The following is a 21135-nucleotide window of genomic DNA, read 5'->3' on the forward strand; positions in this document are numbered from 1 at the left end:
AGAGGCATTTTTTCTGAATGTGCAAAACAATGGACCAACATATCTGTGATTTCATTGTGTTAAATAAAATTGATGTGAACTTGAAACAGTGTAACAATATTCTCAAATGCATATCATTGATCCATAATCAAGAATATTCACCACGCTTCCGTTTGTCACATAGACATGGGTGGAAATTGGCGGGTCAAATTATCACAAATGAAACTTTTGAAAATAGCACAGACTATTGCATTAAGAAAGGAACTGGTACTTGTGAATTCCTTATGGAGGTCAAGAATAATTGCGATCAACTTTCTTTACTCGCATGTAGCTGGTGCAAGAAGCTGTTGTGTTTCAAAACTTTTTTTTCTTCTTAATTTCCATTATCATTCACAGGAGATAGAATATGTTGCAAGGGATTAAACACGACTGCCACATTATTGGTGAGTAATGACCTCTATTTATCCAGTCTAACTCAGCGAGCATACAAGAGTTCCCAAAGTGGACCATTCGTTTGTTAGCTGTCCCAATTTTAGAGGCATTTAAAGGACAAGGGTTGATGACAATACAAAGGAAAACAATGTACAAACAGGCTTGTCATTTATTTTAAGATATGCGTAAGTAAAAGAAAATTTTAACAACATCATCTCCTGCTCTTACTGAACGTTTACAATTTCCAATTAAGTATACATTTTATAAATTCACATTGCTGGATTTTTGCTGATGCTGGCATATCTGGAATATTCTGCAAAAGAATAAATAAGAAAAATTAGCCTTATCTTCTGGCTATGCAAAATTAAATAAATGGAAGAACTCCTTCCTGTCCTTAGATAAATGCATCCTAATAATATATTCACAAATGATCATTGTGACATCTTAAAGCATAATACAGCTGTATTATTTTAAACAAAAAATATTAAATGTCCACTTAATGCACATGGTTGATGATCATGCTATCCCTAAACCTTATCTGTATACCATATTAACAGAAAAATAGGCAACTCTGTCATTGATGATTTTCTGGGCCTAATTTTGGATATAATTTCAGCATTATCATAACTACTTTTTTTTAAATGAAGATAGTCTCCCGACTGACACAAGTTTTGATTATTAATTTGAATTGATATTTGAATTATAAATATCCTTGAAAAATTATTGTATGAATATTTAGAGTCGATTATGGCTTTAAATAAGACTGACTAGACGTTATTTACATTTTACATTGCAATACTTTACTTTGCATGTAGCCTACTTGCTCATTTTTAGAAAACTGATCGATCCTATTCAGTTCAAACTAATTCATTTTATAGCTGGATTAATTCTGTCAGTAACCTTTGCCTTAAGAATTAAACAACAATCCACAATAAGTGAACAAAGGCACGGACAACACTGGAATAATCTGGCCCTCCATGATAAACATGAGGTCAGATTAGGAACCACATTTCAAATAAATGACATTGAAAAATATTTCTAACTACAATCACATTCATTCCATGCACTCAAGATAGGCCTTACAAGTTATATTTGAATCCTAGGCTTTATTTTTATTCATGACCTTTATGGGGAAAAGAAGGTATGAGTGCATTGGCAGATGACCTATTAAATTCTATATTTTCAACACCTGATGTGACTTGTGATTGAACATGAATTATCACTTAATCGAACCTTATTCCAACATTACGGCGATGATATATTCCAAAATCATTTTATTATTCAGAAGATTGGGTAGAAACAATAACTATGCACAACACCTGGGTTAACATTGACTCTACTCTACCACGTGGTCATTGAGTGTCTATAAATTAATATTATCACTATTCAAATGTTGAAATACTTTCAACACGTGCTCCACTTTCATCAGAATGCATTGATCCCATTACTAATGCTTCCAGAAATTACACAATTGCCCGCAGGCATACCATTTTCCAGGTAAATACATCTACAGCTGAGCACAACCTCACTTATTCCACATGAACAACTCCAACTTCATTTATCACTCACGACCATTATACTTCCATTTAACCCGATTTCCAGTTATTATTATTATTATTATTATTATTATTATTATTATTATTATTATTATTATTATTATTATTGATTTTTAAGTCTACCATTGACGTCTGCAATAAATATTTCTAGAAGATGACACAATTTGCAATATCGCGTGGCAATGCAGTGAATGAAGCACAACCTATAATTTATCCCACAGTGTTTCAGGAGATTCAGAAATAATTCTTTAAATCCCCATTTATCCGGGAGGGTAATAATTATTAAAGTCTTATTTTTAGAAGTTACACTGAAGTAGTAACATTTCAGAAGACAAACTACTGTACTTCTAGTCTAATAGAACCCAATACACAGAGGTTCACTCTCAAATCTACCTGTACCTGGTTAAGAGTGAAGTAAGAAAAAATCTCAAAACTACTCATAACTAATAGAAATACAATTCTACTGAAGAAGATCGTTGAATTTTCTAAATAGATGAACAGATAATATTACAAAGTTGTACTTAAATTTTATGATGAAACTTGATTCCCGTCTGCAGTCTGCTAGGTTCCGTTGCCCCTCATGTCCTTCCTTCGATGCTTACATGTTTAGTGCCACATGTTCGTAGTTAATGTTGAATCCCACATTGACAGAAATGGTCCTCTTGGAATTGTAGACGACGACATAAATCTGGTGCTGTCGTTTGATCCTGGGTGTGTAGTCCTCTTCTGAATGAAGTAACTATAAACTGAAACCGACAAATAAGAATTACGAAAAGTCCGAGCCAGATCGGAATAAATATTTCACGTTTTACACAAAACTTAACTTGGCTCTCCGATGAATATTTCAAGACGTCTGGAATAATAAGGGAAGGTATAGACAGTGTCACTGGGGTTAAATATCCTTGAGGTTGGAGGTGTGGCTTTTAGATACATTACAATTGGCGTATTTACTATACAGTTGCTTCCCGTAATTGGTTCACTTGCTTCAGAGAATATTTATCTCAATAGACACAAGTTTAGCCTTGAGCTGGGCCAGCATATCATGTGATCTCGCACACACACTTACTGCAGAGGGTGAAAAGGTAAATAAAACAAAATGACTTCAGCTCGCCACAACACCTGGCTGAATGATATGGAATCTGTCACCACTAATATCTCGAAAATAACACATATCGTAGGAATGACACTGGCTATTAGAAGAAACATAATTATTTATGCGGAAAGCATGATTTTGACGGGGACCGTACATAATTGTTTAATCACTACATACTCATACATTGTTTAAATATTTACCTTAATTATTTTTATGCCTCATGCAATTACAATAGAACAGCATTGTTTACAACAGTATTTAATTGTCTTTAAAACATGTATAAATTAATTACAAGTCTTGTGATTACTGTTTTGATTTTTAAATAATGAATACATAGTTTAACAAGCATACAATGTGCGACAAATTTCACTGAACTTGCAGTATTCTCTCTCCCTCTCCTCTTCTCCTTACATTGTGCTAGCAGTTCAAAAGAACTTCACTCTAATTGGACAGAGATGACCCCCAACCACACATCTTTACTGCCCTGTAACTCATAGAGATATGCACGATAGGATGTAATATTCAAGAGTTTTACATATGTCGGTGTGCTCTTTCGGATGGTGTATAAATCGGTTTCAAGTTTTCTTAACATTGATTGACGGTCCCTTGTAAGAATGTGTAGTAAAAATAAATACTAAGATTTATATGCATCAAGTTCCCTTAGTAAATGTTTTTACTCCTAGCATAGTCTCAGGAGCTTAAGATTTGCTAACATGAGTAGCAATTACTATGAATCATTTGCATGTTTTTTTTTTTTTTTTTTAAAGAATTTGTTTTACGTCGCACCGATACAGATAGGTGTTCTGGTGACGATGGGATAGGAAAGGCCTAGGAGTGGTAAGGAAGCAGCCGTGCCCTTAATTAAGGTACTTGTACTTAAATTATATGATGAAACTTGATTCCCGTCTGCAGTCTGCTAGGTTCCTTTGCCCCTCATGTCCTTCCTTCGATGCTGGCGACGCTTGCATGTTTAGTGCCACATGTTCGTAGTTGATGTTGAATCCCATGTTGACTGAAGTGGTCCTCTTGGAATTGTAGATGACGTAGTAAATCTGGTACTGTCGTTTGATCCTGGGTCTGTAGTCCTCTTCTGAATGAAGAAAATGGGAAACCACAGAAGAACATCTTCAGGGCTGCCATCAGTGGAGTTCGAACCCTCTATCTCCCGGATGCAAGCTCACAGCTGTGCACCGCTAACCGCACAGCCAACTTGCCCAGTTGCATAAACCTTAGCAGTTGCTTTTACTCCTAGAGTTAACCAAGCAGAGTCATGTCTTTGTAATCTTGTTATTCACCTATTATTTCTCAATTGAGTTAGTAAATGCACCAACAAATGTACATAAAAAGAGTACCCCAGACATTTTATATTAAGAATAGGCCTATAGCTCATTTGTACACCAGATTAGATGTTGAAACGTATCAAAGCAGAATGTACATCTAGACTATTGAACTTCACTGAAAGGGTGATATCTGCAGAATGGTTGCAAGTATAATTAGACATACCTACCAGTGTAATGATAGCTTGTAAACATTTTCATACTTTCTAAATAATTCAATAAGTGAAGAAGAGGGTGATGTGATGATCATGAAATTCCATTACACAAGAAACACAAAGGACACAAAGAAGGATTAAATTACCCAAATAATGTACTGTATAATATGTAATAAAAATTCAAGAACTTTTATTTTTTTCTCAACTTTCAAGTTCAGTTTTAATATGCCGTAAGATGGTGGTAGATTGAAACAAATTGGATTGTGTATTAATCGGGTGACTTATTTTTGAAATTTGAGAGCCAACGTAAGTCTATATTGAAGACAAAATTGTGTTCTTACACGCTGTCCTGTTCCATGGAACACTATTTTATATTTAATTTTTTGCTGCTGCTTTAACGACGTGCCTTTTTCAAGTTTGGTGAGAGGAAACCATGGAAAACGATTGTCAGGACTTCTGACAGTGGGGTTCGAACCCACCATCTCCTAAATGCAAGCGAACAGCTACACGGCCCAAATCAAGCAACCATTTTGCTTTGTAATTTTTATCTTAATCCACCCCATTGTTTTTCTATTTGCCTTGTTAATATATTAACATTTACACTGTAATTAAGATTTTAAAGATATATAGAAACTCACTTTGATAACTATATTTATTATTTATTTATCGTATGGCTTTTAGTGCCGGGGTGTCCAGTGACATGTTTGACTTGCCTGGTGCAGGTCTATCTAAACTGATAACTATGAAAGCACAACCTTAATACTGTGGGTTTGGTTTTTACCTTAATTTTTTTGTAAGACTAGTTAATTCTATTTGTCTGGTTATTGACACCTGTTTTAATTCTGCAGTAAATAAACTCCTAACCTCCAATAACTCTTTCTCACTGGCAAGCAATTTTATTTTCCTGCTCCCTGCTAATCACTTTTGTCTTCACTTTCATATAAATAATAGCTGATTTACCTGTGCTTCACTATGGAATTCTACATTGTATACAGAATTCTAGGTTAGGTAGTGTACACATTGTGAGCAAGATTGTATTAAATTGCATACCCTAAAAACGCGACTGGGAAGTTACCAAACATCTTTTCTCATACGAATACTGGGTTAGGGAATATTAATTCTAATTGTAAGCCTGCTTGCCTACCATCAGTCACAATCAGGTTGGGGAGTTTTGATTATAATGGCAGGCACTCACTCTCCACCTGCCTTTTTACATCCTCAGAAATACTGTCTTCATGGTTTCCCCAACGAAAATGAACATAGGCTATTACAATGACGTCAGTAGTAATGGCACAATTAAAAGCAATGCTTTCATATGAAATGCTCGATCAAATGAAAAACCACACTTTTTTCACCTTCAATGAACAGTACTACACTGCTGATCTAACAGTCCAAAGTTCCGGAGCTCAAATGACCAAGCCGCAGACAGGCGTGATCCGTGAACACTCTTCGTCTTTATTCAGCGGGGCGTGTCGAATAGTAGAGAGTCCCAGGGCAAAACCTATGCCCTTTTACTAATCTGTTTCCTAGGAGTACCCGGTGAATCGGAAAATCTCAATTCACAACACTGGCGGAGGAAAAATCTATCTGACTTGGAGTCAAATTTTTCCTCCATGGCAGAGGAGAAGCCCCCTGTTCACTGCTGATTTGGAATAAAATGAATGTAGAATTTAATAAAAGTGAAGAGAAAGAAGCTTTTCTTAAGAAATGGCTCTTTTCAGAGTTGAATGTTGAGTTATTTAGTGAATTGTGATGCTATCATTTGGAACAGGCCTAAATTCTAATTCTAGCTACTAAGTGAGCCTTTGCCTTACATGTGCACACTGCTCGTTCAAAACAGTGTGTCAGAGTAGGGATCGAATAGCTGGAACACTATGATGAACCAGTGTGTTACATACCAGCAGTATCAGAAAATGTATGAACCAGGCAAATGGCATGCTAACTAAGAAAGTTTTTTAACTCCCCAGATATTTCACACAGTATTCAGTCAGGCTGTTATAGTCGGCACGCAGCAGTAACCCCATCTATCGGAGTTGAGTGGCAACATAAGATATAAAGAACATCACAACAACAATGGTCAATGTATTGTTATTGTTGATCAATGTTATGCACTTTCGATATTGTAGGCCTTCACGTTTAGTTTTCTTCCGACTCTGAAATACCACTCTTATCATAGTCGGTACGGTAAAACTGAATAAAATATAAATGATCGGAAATTGTGTTCTCTATAACTTTTGTCGTGTAGTACTTTTCTATAGGAGCAATAACATGGGTATTTAAAAATTAAATTTTAGACGCCTTCCCCTAAACTACAATTTCATCCCGGATGAATAAAATTATTTATAGCTTAGAATCTAGTTTCTTATTCCCCGACTATATACCAATTTTCATTAAATTCTGTTAACCCATTTTCTCATGGCTTGGCATTGATATGGACTTGGCAACAAAAATACAAATTCATGAATATCTGTGCTATCATAGCCGGTACGGTAAAAATGTATAAGACATAAATGATCGGAAATTTAATTCTATATAACTTTAGTTATGTAGCATTTATCGATAGGACCACTAATAATACAAATATTTGAGAATTAAATTTTAGGCCTTGCCGTAAACTACCATTTCGCTCAGCGGGAATAAAATAATTTATAGCCTAGATTGTAGGGGCTCATCCCCCGACTTCACATACCGATTTTCATTCAGTTCTCTTCAACCGTTTTCTCGTGATGCGTGTACATAACATACAGACAGACAGAAATTGCAGAAAAATAAAAAGTGCATTTCCTTGTTACTGTGGACATGACCCATACAGAATTGCCATTCTTTTCAAATTCTGAGCAATGTAATATTTTCTTCTTATTAAAAGCTCAAGTATACAAGAAATAGTATTTACTTTTACTTTACTACTTACTAAAGTAATAGCAAGTGCTACTTTTGTGAATATCACCCAATGTTCCTACTATGATAATGCAATTTTGTTTTAGGTGGAGAAGTTCCTACAACAAAGTTGGCTGCCTTGCAGAAAGTACTTCAGAGTGATTTTTTAAATGCTGTTCGAGAAGTATATGAACATGTATATGAAACGGTTGACATTCAAGGATCACAGGATATCCGTGCGTCTGCCACTGCAAAGGCAACTGTTGCTGCCTTCGCTGCCAGTGAAGGTCATGCTCATCCACGAGTGGTCGAACTACCAAAGACTGAAGAAGGTCTTGGCTTTAATGTCATGGGTGGCAAGGAACAGAATTCTCCAATTTACATATCCCGCATTATTCCTGGAGGTGTCGCAGATAGGCATGGTGGATTGAAACGAGGTGACCAACTGCTCTCAGTCAACGGAGTGGTAAGCTATTCAAGTTCATTTCACTTTAGTTGGCATTTTTACAGTAATTAATGGAATAATGGATAAAATACATTTGTATTGTACACTAGCTGACCCGACAGATGTCGTTCTGTCAAAAATAAATGACACTGGAATGAACTGAAATTCAGTCTGTACTGCATGCAAAAAATCAGAATAATGCAAATGACTACATTATCAACATCAAATGAGTTAATTTTGTACTGCTACCAAAAGTTAGTAACAAACTACTGGAAAAACGTGTTTTCATTGCCTGCAATATTAATATCTTGATTGTGAATAAGGAAATGCTCAAATAGGTCACAGCATATCACTATCCAGAAATAACCCTGATTGACTGTAACGTAAGTGGGAACTGTTCAGCAGGTCTTCAAATCCCTCACAGAGCCATAATTATCCCCCGTTGCAAATCAAGTAATTTAATAAGTTGATGGCGTGAAGATAATGTGGCAAAATTACTTCTCTTTCTTCGTATGAAATAACTATCATAGAAAACATTGATTCCAATGAACACTATGAAGATATTTTTCATTGTAAAGCTTTGCGGTACATGATATTTTTTGTTTGATTACGTGGCGCGTAAACAAACAGAGTTGATGGTTTTCCAACACGGGAACAGGCAACATACAATTGGCCATGCAAGAAATATGAGTTTTAAAGATTAATGCCGCAAACACTCAACGACTGCCCCTAGGATTTATTTATGGTCATAGCAAAAGCTAGCCACACTGGAAACTGCAGTTGTTTAAATTCAAATGGTATGTAAGTCAGAATCATAGGGATGCATGGTATCAAAACGTCTTCTCCTTTCTTTTTTTACAAGTTGCTTTACTTCGCACCGACACGGATAGGTCTTATGGCAACGATGGGGTAGGAAGGGGCAACCATCTTCAGGGCTGCCGACAGTGGGGTTCGAACCCACTATCTCCCGATTACTGAATACTGGCCACACTTAAGCGACTGCAGCTATCGAGCTCGGTACTTCTCCTTTATACTGCCCTGTTAGAATGGTTGATTCGATCACATTGTTCAGTAATGTTTTCACCGCTAGCCGTGTGCCATTACAAAGACGCGGTTGGTTGATATTTTGCAATATTATGACCACTGATCCGACCTTTAATTGAAGAATGTGAGGCGGCAATCCTGGCATATCTAGCGAGTTCAAAAATTTGGGTGGATAGTTGACATCATCTTGGTTAATAGCGGAATCAACTGATTTGTATGTCCTCAAATCACCGGCAATTTCATTTTGAATCTTGAAATTTAATTCATTTACATCCATGTTTTTGGCAGCTAATATAGCTCATTCGCTCAACCAAATATGATCTCTGTAATTTTGAGCAACGTTTGGAAACGCCTCTTGAATGAGTTTGGTTTTGGATTCAGTAAACTGACAAAAATTGTCGGGAAAACTAATGCAGCCAGTCAGAACGTCTGAAGGTCATTTGCCATTGCCAATGACAATTAGTTGTTTTGAAAATATCTCTCCAGATGGATCATTTTGCAACTCTACACACATATTCTGGCTTAAATTTATTATCTTGAAGTGTTTCCACAAAACTGAGGACTTCAAACATGCATTAAGTTCATCAGCTGGCGTTGACCGTGGAATCACTGGCAATGTTTGACGAAGATCTCCTGCTAACAAAATCATCACTCCACCAAATCGGTTTTGATTGTTCCGCAGATCTTGCATGGTTCGGTCTAATGCCTCCAAAGACTTTTTATGTGCTATGGTGCATTCATCCCGCACTATCAATTTACATTGCTACAAAATCTTTGGATTGCAGAGCTCTTTGATATGTTGCAGGTCAGAGTTTCGTTGCTTTGCATATTCAACGGCAATTTTAGCGCTGAATGGGCTGTTCGACTGCCTTCCGACAATGTAGCTGCAATGCCTGATGAAGCAAGTGTGAGTGCAATTTCATTGTGTGAGCGAATTGTTGCTAAAATCAGTGAAATTAAGAACGTTTTACCTGTACCCCTGGGAGCGTCCAAGAAGTAAATCCCTCCAGTTCCATCATTTACAACTTTCATTAGAGTATCAAATGCACACTTTTGTTGTTGGTTCAACAGCAAAAGATTTATTCAAACTGATTCTCTTAAAGTATCAAGACCGTACACTTTTTCGCCTTGCAACTCTTGATTAAAAGCGTTGTGCATCAGGCGATTGGGCGCGGCCATGCCTAATTGAGATGATACTTTGTTTGACATCTTCAAGCACATGTTCTCAGTTGATATCAACGCCTCATTGTACGTTTCTTCACTGATTTGTAATTTTGGATTTCCTGTTCTGATGCGCATTTGATGCAAGATATCATCACACCTATCATCTTTGCATTCGGAGCTTAATCCCTCCTCCTTACAATTACAGAGGTCAGCTCAACCCCTCCTCTTATGAAGGTAAGCTTGATCCCTCCTCCTCCTTACACATTCCCTCCTCCTTATAGCTACGGAGGTTAACTCAATCCCTCCTCTGAGTTATGGAGGTTAGCACAATCCCTTTCTCCTCCTTACAGTTATAGAGGTTGGCTAAATCCTTCCTCCTCAACCTCCTCCTTTTTCTCCCTCTACTATTGTTAAGGCTTTACATCTGAATCCAACAAAACAGAACATGATAAATTGAAAAAAGCTTTACGTCTCCTAGACAAGATAAAACATGTTTGTTACAGTAGATCAGAAAGTGCAATGTGTGTACATTAACACAAAATACAGAATAAATAGGCTTTACGGGAAAGGATAATAATACATACTTATTCTTTTGAATAGCATTGTGAGGTTAGCACGTCCCCATCCAACAAACAAACAAACAAACAAATTTATTATCATGGCTAACGAAATATGTGTACAACCCTAGTATTACCTCTTCTGCAATGCTTACATTCAAAAATTAATCTGTCGCCTCTTTTATGTTCAGTGCTCTATCACAGTAAACGACACATTCCTTTTAAAACAGTAATCACTACTAAGTAATGTGAATATTACAGTTTGAACCGTCTGTCTTGCAATGTAGAGGCTAACACTCTACAGAGGCAGGTAGTCGGTAGTGCTGATGATTATTGTTTTAAGTAGTAGATCGTGGACTGATGTAAGGGCACTGTAGTCACTAACCCTACAGTTTAAAGTTATAATCCTATTCAAAAAATGATTTGCGATGTCGCCATGCAAACGCTAGGGAGTGACCTATCTTTTTCGACTACACAATTACTACGTTTGAACAAAAAAAAATTACAGAACATTAAACTCTAAAACTACCTTACTGATTTTTCTTTCTATGCCTCTTCTGTGTTGCCAATACACAGTGCTCAATCACAGAACCTTAAATGCATTACTACGATCACAGAACACATTGAAGAAAATATTCATACACTTACTTTTAAAGAAAAAACTATTTTTTATAGTCGATAGATGTATGCACGAATCAAACTCTCAGCTTCACGAACTAGCTTATAGTAGGACTGTATCAATTATTATTTTCGTTACTGCTGTGCAGTAGTAGTTAATGTGAATATCACTAACTCTGTTCCAACGCACTAAAGTACAGAGCCCTCCCTTCCTAACTGCTTTTTAGTTGACACTTACTTACATTATCATTTAAAATGCACAAAATTACTAAGGGAGTACAGCAACATGTAGTTGTGCTATGTGTAAAATTACATCATCATTTAAGATGCACAAAAATTTGACAGCCGCTATCCTGGAGGAGCCATCCTGTTTTACGGGCAGATGCCCTTCCCAACGCAGTCGCTATCTTGAATGGCCTAACTTTACTTTAACGGCTAGATGCCCTTCCTGACGTGGCTAGCTATGTACAACCACTACAGTCGTGAATTCAGTTTGCATGCTGGTCTTTAGTGATAGAAGTACCCGAGTTTGATTCCCGACATTGTCTTGCACACATTAGATAATACTTTCTCAAAAAATGTAAAACTACAAAAAATTATCTGCTCGCAGCTCATAACCGGATGTGTGCGAGGTAAAATCTGCCGATGTGAGGCTTTTACTTTGACCTTGACAGGGAGCATGCAATTGCTACGTACAGTACAAGTGCACCAGACCTCTAATACCAATAATAATAATAATCTACCACCTGCTGTAAAAAACAGATTCTTACAAACCCGGGCCTCTGGGAGTGGTAGCTAACTACAGAGCGGACTGAGAGTATTCTATTTTATAAATTTTTGTAGAGTGTTTCTCTTTGATGTTTTAGAACGACCTACCTGTAAGAGAAAATATTCTACACCTTAAGAACAAAGGATAATAACGATAAACTCATTCGCAACAGCAGGACTGATTACATTCTAGCATCTCCTTGGACATTACTCAAATTCTGTGTAACGTTAAATTCTAAAAAATCATATGAATCTCGCAAGGGTTTTAAAACTGATTTATAGAATAGAAAGTCCACCTCTGTCGTGCAATAGTTAGCTGCTACCCCCGGAGGGTTCGATTACTAGGCTAGAAATCAAATAGCTGCTACCCTCTAGAGCCGGAGTTTGATTCCTGGCTCTGCTACAAAATTTAAAGAGGGTCTGATTTGAACGTAATTCACTCACTTGATTAAAATAACAACATTTATTACATTTACGACACTTATAACACATTATTAATACATAATACTGAGTACTAATGGGTTGATGCCCTCGGTAATAGTCAGTCACATGTTCCCGTCTCCTCACGCACGAGGCGCCCAAGCATAACAGTCTCTCATCCCCTTCCATCCACACCACTTCCGGCTGGGTGCTGAAGGGTGCTGCTATCTGTCCTAGGAAGTGGTAGCGAGCAACTAGGTGGTCTAGCCATAGCTAGGCCGGAACATGTTCCCCACCGTTGAATCACCATGATTCAACCGAATTAAATTGCCTGATATGCCCTCATGAGAGTTCAGTTCAACTATCACACAGGCACTGACATACAGAGTTCATGTACAGTAACTAAAATGAGTTGATCATTCAACAAAATATACATATAAACATAGGCAAAACAGAAACACAAGCAACAAAATATTTACACACTGTTAACAGAAGGTACTAAGTAGGTTGACTGTGTCCTCATCCATTATTATGCAGTATGAATTAAGCACACCATAAGTTTGTCAGTTCAAATCACACACACAACACCATAATTACACTCTGAAATGAACAAGAAAAAATATTCACATGAAACACATTATGTTTTAGCCACAATGATCCTGTTTAGTTCTCAATAGGTAATGGAATTAACTTGTTAACAGGTCGTTTAAAAAAACCACTGGTTGTTCTGATGGTAGCCACTCGTGCAAGTCCATCCTTCCCAGGGTGAACAGTCTCCACCACAGCCAACCTCCAACAGAGAGGAGGAAGATTGTCCTCCTTCAGAAGAACAACTGTTCCAGTAGCTAGGTTCTTCTTGGGACAGGTCCATTTTTTCCTCTGCTGCAGTGAGTTCAGGTAATCGGCAGACCACCTCTTCCACAACTGCTGCTGCATTGACTGGATACACTGCCATCGAGACAATCTGTTGATGGGCAGGTCAGTAATGTCAGGCTCAGGGATGGTTGTAAGGGGGGCACCAATTAGGAAGTGAGCAGGTGATAAATAATTAAGGTCACTGGGGTCATTAGATAAGGCAGATAGGGGGCGAGAATTAAGACAGGCTTCTATATGTGCAGTAAGGGTACATAGCTCCTCGAATGTCAGTAACGCATTACCCGCAACTCTTCTCAAGTGGTACTTCATGGACTTGACAGCTGCTTCCCACAGTCCGCCAAAGTGTGGAGAACTTGGAGGTATAAAGTGCCACGTGAAGCCTTCCATCGCTAATGAATTCCTTATCTCTTCACAAAAGCTGGTTGAAAGGAATAGTTTTTGGAGATCCTGCATTCTTCTGTTGGCACCAATGAAGTTAGTCCCATTGTCACTATAGATGATGGAGCATTTTCCACGTCGAGCTATGAATCTCCTCAGGGCTGCCATAAAGGCATCAGTAGAGAGGTCACTCACCACCTCCAGGTGAAGAGCCTTGGTAGCCAGACAGATGAACAATGCAATGTAGCTCTTTGTTGTCTGTTTGCTTCTCACATTTCCCCTCTTGGCGAAGAAAGGACCAGCATAATCAGTTCCTACATTAAGAAATGGGCGACTCTGTTGCACTCTGGTAACAGGGAGCTGTCCCATCAGCTGTTCAGCTGTTGACGCCTTGAATCTAAAACAGGTCAGGCACTTGTGGATGACTCTTCGAACAACTGCCCTAGCCGTAGGAATCCAGAATCTTTCTCTTAATGATGCAATTACTAATTGAGCACCTGCATGTAAAAGCCTAATGTGTTCTGCCATCACAACAAGGTTTGTGAGAGCATGCTGGGGAGGAAGGATAAGCTGGTGCTTAGTGTCATAAGGTAGTTTTGAATTTACTAGTCTTCCTCCTACCCTTAGCATTCCCTTATCATCCAAGAAAGGATGTAAATCTGCAATTTTACTCTTCCTTGAAATGCAACACTTAGAGTTGAGACTGGCTATCTCTTGAGCGTAACACACTTGTTGTGCAATTTTGATACAGGAGTGCAAGGCCATCTGCAGCTCTTGTGTACTTAATATCCCTAACCTCTTGTCTTGAGGATTGGTACTATTGTGAATAAATCGCCAACAATATGCAGTAACTCGAGTCAGTCGGGACAGTGACGAGTACTTCAGCATAAGTTCATCCCAGTTTGTACCTATCAACATAACTACAGGAAGTGTGCTTCGTGACTCAGGTAGTTCGCCCACGGATCTTCCTTGCTGCGAGGCCGCGGTCTGCCTTGTGGCGTCGCAGTCTCCTCGCGGAGGTTGCAGCCGCGGGCGCGCGGATTCTCTTCGGCCGCCATTCAACGGTCGGCTCAGAACTCTGCATGGGTTGAGATTGTGTCTGGCCATGATTAAGTGGGCTCAGTTAACCAGGATGGTCCGTGCCACCACAGGTTCATACCTCGTAGTTGTTCTGGAGCAACACCTCTGGATATTAAATCTGCTGGATTACAACTGGTAGGAACATGTCTCCATTCAGCCTTGTGAGTGTATTCTTGAATTGAAGAGACTCAGTTGGCCACAAATGTTTTCCAGCGAGTAGCAGGAGATGCGATCCAGGCTAAGACAATGGTGGAGTCCGTCCATAGGTACAGCTTGCTGACTGGCAGAGACAAAGCTGGAAGGGTCTTGTGGAGTAGTCGGGCAAGTAGTAGCGCTCCACACAGTTCAAGTCTTGGTAGTGTCGGTTTCTTCACCAGTGCTACTCTGGATTTAGAACATAATAATCTGACACAGGTCTGTCCCCCTTTGTCGACAAATCGTACATAAAGACAAGCTCCATAAGCTTGTTCTGAAGCATCAGAAAAACCATGAATTTGTATATCAACAGGGGGTCCCTTACATGTGACTAACTGCTCAATATACACTGACTGACAGAGCAAATGCAACACCAAGAAGGAGTGGTTCGAAAGGGATGAAAGTTGGGGAAAAAACAGAGACGGCACGGACGAATAATTGATGTTTATTTCAAACCGATATGCAGGTTACACAATGCGCATGGCATCGACTCAGTAGGATGTAGGACCACCGCGAGCGGCGATGCACGCAGAAACACGTCGAGGTACAGAGTCAATAAGAGTGTGGATGGTGTCCTGAGGGATGGTTCTCCATTCTCTGTCAACCATTTGCCACAGTTGGTCGTCCGTACGAGGCTGGGGCGGAGTTTGCAAACGGCGTCCAATGAGATCCCACACGTGTTCGATTGGTGAGAGATCCGGAGAGTACGCTGGCCACGGAAGCATCTGTACACCTCGTAGAGCCTGTTGGGAGATGCGAGCAGTGTGTGGGCGGGCATTATCCTGCTGAAACAGAGCATTGGGCAGCCCCTGAAGGTACGGGAGTGCCACCGGCCGCAGCACATGCTGCACGTAGCGGTGGGCATTTAACGTGCCTTGAATACGCACTAGAGGTGACGTGGAATCATACGCAATAGCGCCCCAAACCATGATGCCGCGTTGTCTAGCGGTAGGGCGCTCCACAGTTACTGCCGGATTTGACCTTTCTCCACTCCGACGCCACACTCATCTGCGGTGACTATCACTGACAGAACAGAAGCGTGACTCATCGGAGAACACGACGTCCGCCATTCCCTCATCCAAGTCGCTCTAGCCCGGCACCATGCCAGGCGTGCACGTCTATGCTGTGGAGTCAATGGTAGTCTTCTGAGCGGACGCCGGGAGTGCAGGCCTCCTTCAACCAATCGACGGGAAATTGTTCTGGTCGATATTGGAACAGCCAGGGTGTCTTGCACATGCTGAAGAATGGCGGTTGACGTGGCGTGCGGGGCTGCCACCGCTTGGCGGCGGATGCGCCGATCCTCGCGTGCTGACGTCACTCGGGCTGCGCCTGGACCCCTCGCACGTGCCACATGTCCCTGCGCCAACCATCTTCGCCACAGGCGCTGCACCGTGGACACATCCCTATGGGTATCGGCTGCGATTTGACGAAGCGACCAACCTGCCCTTCTCAGCCCGATCACCATACCCCTCGTAAAGTCGTCTGTCTGCTGGAAATGCCTCCGTTGACGGCGGCCTGGCATTCTTAGCTATACACGTGTCCTGTGGCACACGACAACACGTTCTACAATGACTGTCGGCTGAGAAATCACGGTACGAAGTGGGCCATTCGCCAACGCCGTGTCCCATTTATCGTTCGCTACGTGCGCAGCACAGCGGCGCATTTCACATCATGAGCATACCTCAGTGACGTCAGTCTACCCTGCAATTGGCATAAAGTTCTGACCACTCCTTCTTGGTGTTGCATTTGCTCTGTCAGTCAGTGTAAAATTCTCTTACTGTCTGTGGCTTAAAGTGAAGTTCTTCCCATTCTCTGACTAGTTGAGATGGTAGTCTGTCATCCCAGTTCAGATTGACTAGCCAAAGTTTCTGCATAAAAACCTTGTAAGAAATTACCAAAGGGCTGACCAACCCAAGTGGATCAAATATTGATGCAATAACAGATAAGACCTTTTGTTTAGTTACATGAGAGTCAGCATGATAGGGACTGTCTGAATACAGATTGCCACAAATGAGAAAATGATCAGTAACTGGATGCCATAACAGGCCTAAAGATTTCACGCTAGTGCTTTCATCAAGACTTAAAGGCAGCTGGGTTTCCCTGTCATCTTCTGAAACTGCTTCTAGTAATGCTGGGTGGTTTGAACACCATTTCCTGAGGTGAAATCCTCCACTCTCTAGTAAATTAATAATTTCAGACTGCAACTGAAGAGCATCCTGGATATCGTCACAGCCGCTTAATAAATCATCAACATAAAAATCTCTGCGAACAACGTGTGCTGCTCTGGGGAACCTCGATTCTTCATCTTCAGCAAGTTGCTGCAGGCATCTGGTAGCTAGGAAGGGTGCTGATGCTGTACCATATGTTACAGTTGTCAGTTCATAGTGAGAGGGTGGGTCCCTAGGTGATTCCCTCCAGATAATCCGCTGAAGTTTCCTATCATCTGCATGAACCATGACTTGCCGATACATTTTAGCAATATCTGCGGTGAAGGCAAAGGTATGTATTCTGAATCTTAGAATGATAGAGTGAAGATCCTGTTGTATTGTCGTTCCAACTATTAATATGTCATTCAATGAAATGTTGTTAGAAGTTTTAGAAGATGCATCAAACACTACCCTAGTTTTGGTAGTCGAGCTACTAAGCTTAAAAACTGGATGATGGGGTAGATAATAGCTTCCACCTTCATTCCCTGACTGAGTAGATGTATCCACCTTAACCATATGCCCCATCGCCTGATACTCGTGAAGAAAGTTAGAGTACTCGTGCTTAAGTGAGGGCTGCCTGCTGAAACGCCGTTCTAATTGAGTTAGTCTTGACATGGCATGATTGAAGGAGTTTCCCAGAACCTCAGGTTTCTGCTTGAGGGGTAAGCGAACTATGAATCTACCTGTAGCATCCCTAGTAGTATTCTCTGTAAAATGTTTTTCTGTAGCTCTCTCTTCTCTTGTCATGACTCGTGACGTAAGCTCTTCTATTTCCCAGAACCGTTGTAGTTGGGTGTCTAACCTGTCCTCTGACTTCAAGAAACATGTAGTTAGAGTAGGATTTTTCTCTTCCCTACAATGGTAGTGTCCAGCAATAATCCATCCTAGTTCAGTGTCTTGAAGGATAGGATAATCTGGTGATCGAGTTCTGCGCCCAGGTTTCAGTAATGAAAAGAAATGTTCTGCGCCTATTAACAATTCAATGTCACCTGGCTGGAAGAACTTGGGGTCAGCGAGCTTCAAATCAGTGGGCAAGTTCCAATGCTCATGCTGAATGTAACTACTGGGCATGTTACCTGTGATACGTGGAAAGACAGAGCAAGTCATACTCACAGTGAAGTTACTTACAGTGGATTGCAATTCTAACTGAACACTGTACCTTGATTGAGAAATGGAATCATTTATGCCGCTGATTGGTATGGGATTCTTCATTTTCTTAAGGCCTAATCGCTGTGCTAGACTTTCAGTGCAAAGATTAACCTGGCTGCCACTGTCAAGAAGTGCCCGGCAGACCTGCATTTGCCCCCTAGAATCTAGTACCTTGACCATGGAAGTGGACAGCAGAACCCCTACAGGGTCTCTTGTATTGCAGTATGTGTGAGGGGAGTTGGATGCAGTTTGATGGGCTGTACCTCCCTCTCTACCTGATGGATTATGTAATGAGGTGTGATGCTTCCTACTACATAATTTACAGCCACGTGATTTGCACTGTTTGGCAGAATGCTGTGTACGCAAACAGTTAAAACATAAGTCCATTTCTTTAACTCTTCTTTGTCTATCTTCCACACTCAGAGCTGCAAACCCTTCACATTTAAATATCGGGTGATTACCATGACAGCAAAGACACTTTATGAGACTGGTAGTGGTGTAAGTGTAACGTGGTTGAGTATCCCCTTGAGGTTTAGGCTTATTTCTGTCAGCTTGTTGTCTGTGCGATGGTGCAGTGTGCTGTGAGCTAGGGAAGTTCTCCAGAGCTTGCCGTTTGTGCTCAACAAATGACAGCAAGTCATCAAGTGATGGAACCCGAGTGTCTGCTTGTGATAATTCCCAGTCTCGTCTAGTACAAGCATCAAGTCCTTGAGCATACAGTTGAGTCAAAATAACTTCATGCAGTGGAATGTTAAGTTCTAGGGCATTGAGTGCATTCAAATGACTGTTAAAAGTGTTAGAGTACCTTAACAGTTCTGTGACTGTTTCACTGGAGACTGATTTTAAAGTTAAGAGTGCCTTAACATGAGTAGCTGCTATTAGTTTCTTGTTCTCAAATCTGTCCTTCAACATTTTCCACACTACCTCATAATTTGCCTCTGTGATGGGTAAATTTTGAATTAATTGGCTGGCTGGGCCCTTGAGAACAGATGCTAAGTAGTGAAATTTCTGGACACCTGGCAGATTATTGTTGTTATGAATCATAACTTGAAAACTGTCTGCGAATGAGAGCCAGTTTTCGTATTTTCCATCGAAATGTGGAATGTTAATAGCCGGTAACTTTAAACTCGCGACACTGCTGACACGAGTTCTTCCTGAATCTACCGTGTCGCGTGATGCCTCTTCAAGGTTCGCTATTATTTTACTCATTTTGCCCTTTACCTTGTAGTACTTGGTTTCGAATTCGGCACGCGCCTGATCATGAGCTTGCTCGTTTTCAACGTCTCCTAATTCTAATTCTGACTGCGCGTCATCAAACTTCGACATTAATGCACTCATGTCTTCGTATCGCAGTTTAATTTCATGCGAATTCGAATGCTGTTGAGCGATGAAATTCTCAACGAAAGTTTCCGAGCGGGTAAGTTGCGCTTTAAATCGCGACCTCTGCTTAAGAAGCTTTTGCCTTGTTGAGGATTCCATGATGGAGGGGGTAAGACAATAACAAGGAGAAAAGGAGAGCCTTAAGTGAATAGTACTGACCTGCCTTCTCAGTTTAGTTTACCTCTGGTGCTGGAACATCGAACCTGGGACTGTCAGATGATGTCATTGAAGTGAACTTCCAAGTATTTCCATGTTACTGTAGAAACTAGTCGTCCATACTACACGCCACGCTGCTTTCATGAGGTCCTCGTGGTGTAGATAATCCGGCCCGGTAATTGGACCATGTTTTGAACGTAATTCACTCACTTGATTAAAATAACAACATTTATTACATTTACGACACTTATAACACATTATTAATACATAATACTGAGTACTAATGGGCTGATGCCCTCGGTAATAGTCAGTCACATGTTTCCGTCTCCTCACGCACGAGGCACCCAAGCATAACAGTCTCTCATCCCCTTCCATCCACACCACTTCCGGCTGGGTGCTGAAGGGTGCTGCTATCTGTCCTAGGAAGTGGTAGCGAGCAACTAGGTGGTCTAGCCATAGCTAGGCCAGAACAGGGTCTACACAGCGTCGGGAGGTCAACTGAGTAGAGGTAGGTTTGATTCCTACCTGACCTATCCTCGAAGTAGTGACCTACCTGTAAGAGAAATATTCTACACTGATAAAACACATTAACTTATTCGCAACTGTAGGACTAATTACGTTTAGCAAATCAAAGTAATCTCCGTACAGGGCATAAAGGCCCTTATAGGGGTAGAAGATAAAGGCATCTATTATCTGTAACCTCGGCACTTTATAGGGTAGAGTAGTTAGCTCTATGCCTGGCCGCCTTTGCCCCCAGGAATTAACCTCATTATTAGCTGCTACTCCCCGGAAGCTCGGGTTTGATTACCGGGCTAGAAATCGAATAGCTGCTACCCTGTAGAGCCCGAGTTCGATTCCCGGCTCTGCTACAAAATTTAAACGGGGTCTACACAGCCTAGGGAGGTGAACTGAGTAGAATTAGGTTCAATTCCTACTTGAGCTATCCTTAAAGTAGTTTTCTTATTTCTTTTCTAGGCAAATGCCAGGATAGTACCTAACTTATAGCCACGGCCGCTTCCTTGCTTGTCCCTCTATAAGGCCCTTGTTAAGCATATTAGGTGAGGGCGCCTGGGCAATATACTAGTCATTCTCCCCAGTTGTATTCTCCGACTTAGAGTCTGAAGCTCTAGGAGACTGCCCTTGAGGCGATAGAGGTGGGATCCCTCGCTGAGTCCGAGGGAAAACGGACTCTCGATGGTTATTGTGTTTCTCTTAGATGTTTCAGGCCAGTATCCAATATTCGGGAGATAGTGGGTTCGAACCCCACTG

The 21135-nt window shown here is 40.6% G+C and overlaps 1 protein-coding gene across 1 annotated transcript in view; it reads left to right on the forward strand.

Annotated features, from left to right (window-relative positions):
* veli (L27 and PDZ_signaling domain-containing protein veli) overlaps positions 1–21135 on the forward strand; it is a 78292-nt gene that overhangs the window by 29814 nt on the left and 27343 nt on the right. Inside the window, exon 3 of the mRNA XM_067136901.2 lies at positions 7537–7895. Within this exon, the coding sequence (XP_066993002.1) occupies positions 7537–7895 (359 nt within the window). The remainder of the gene's footprint in view (positions 1–7536; positions 7896–21135) is intronic.

Source organism: Anabrus simplex, chromosome 1 (genome assembly GCF_040414725.1).
Source record: "Anabrus simplex isolate iqAnaSimp1 chromosome 1, ASM4041472v1, whole genome shotgun sequence".
NCBI classification, from domain to species: Eukaryota; Metazoa; Arthropoda; class Insecta; order Orthoptera; family Tettigoniidae; genus Anabrus; species Anabrus simplex.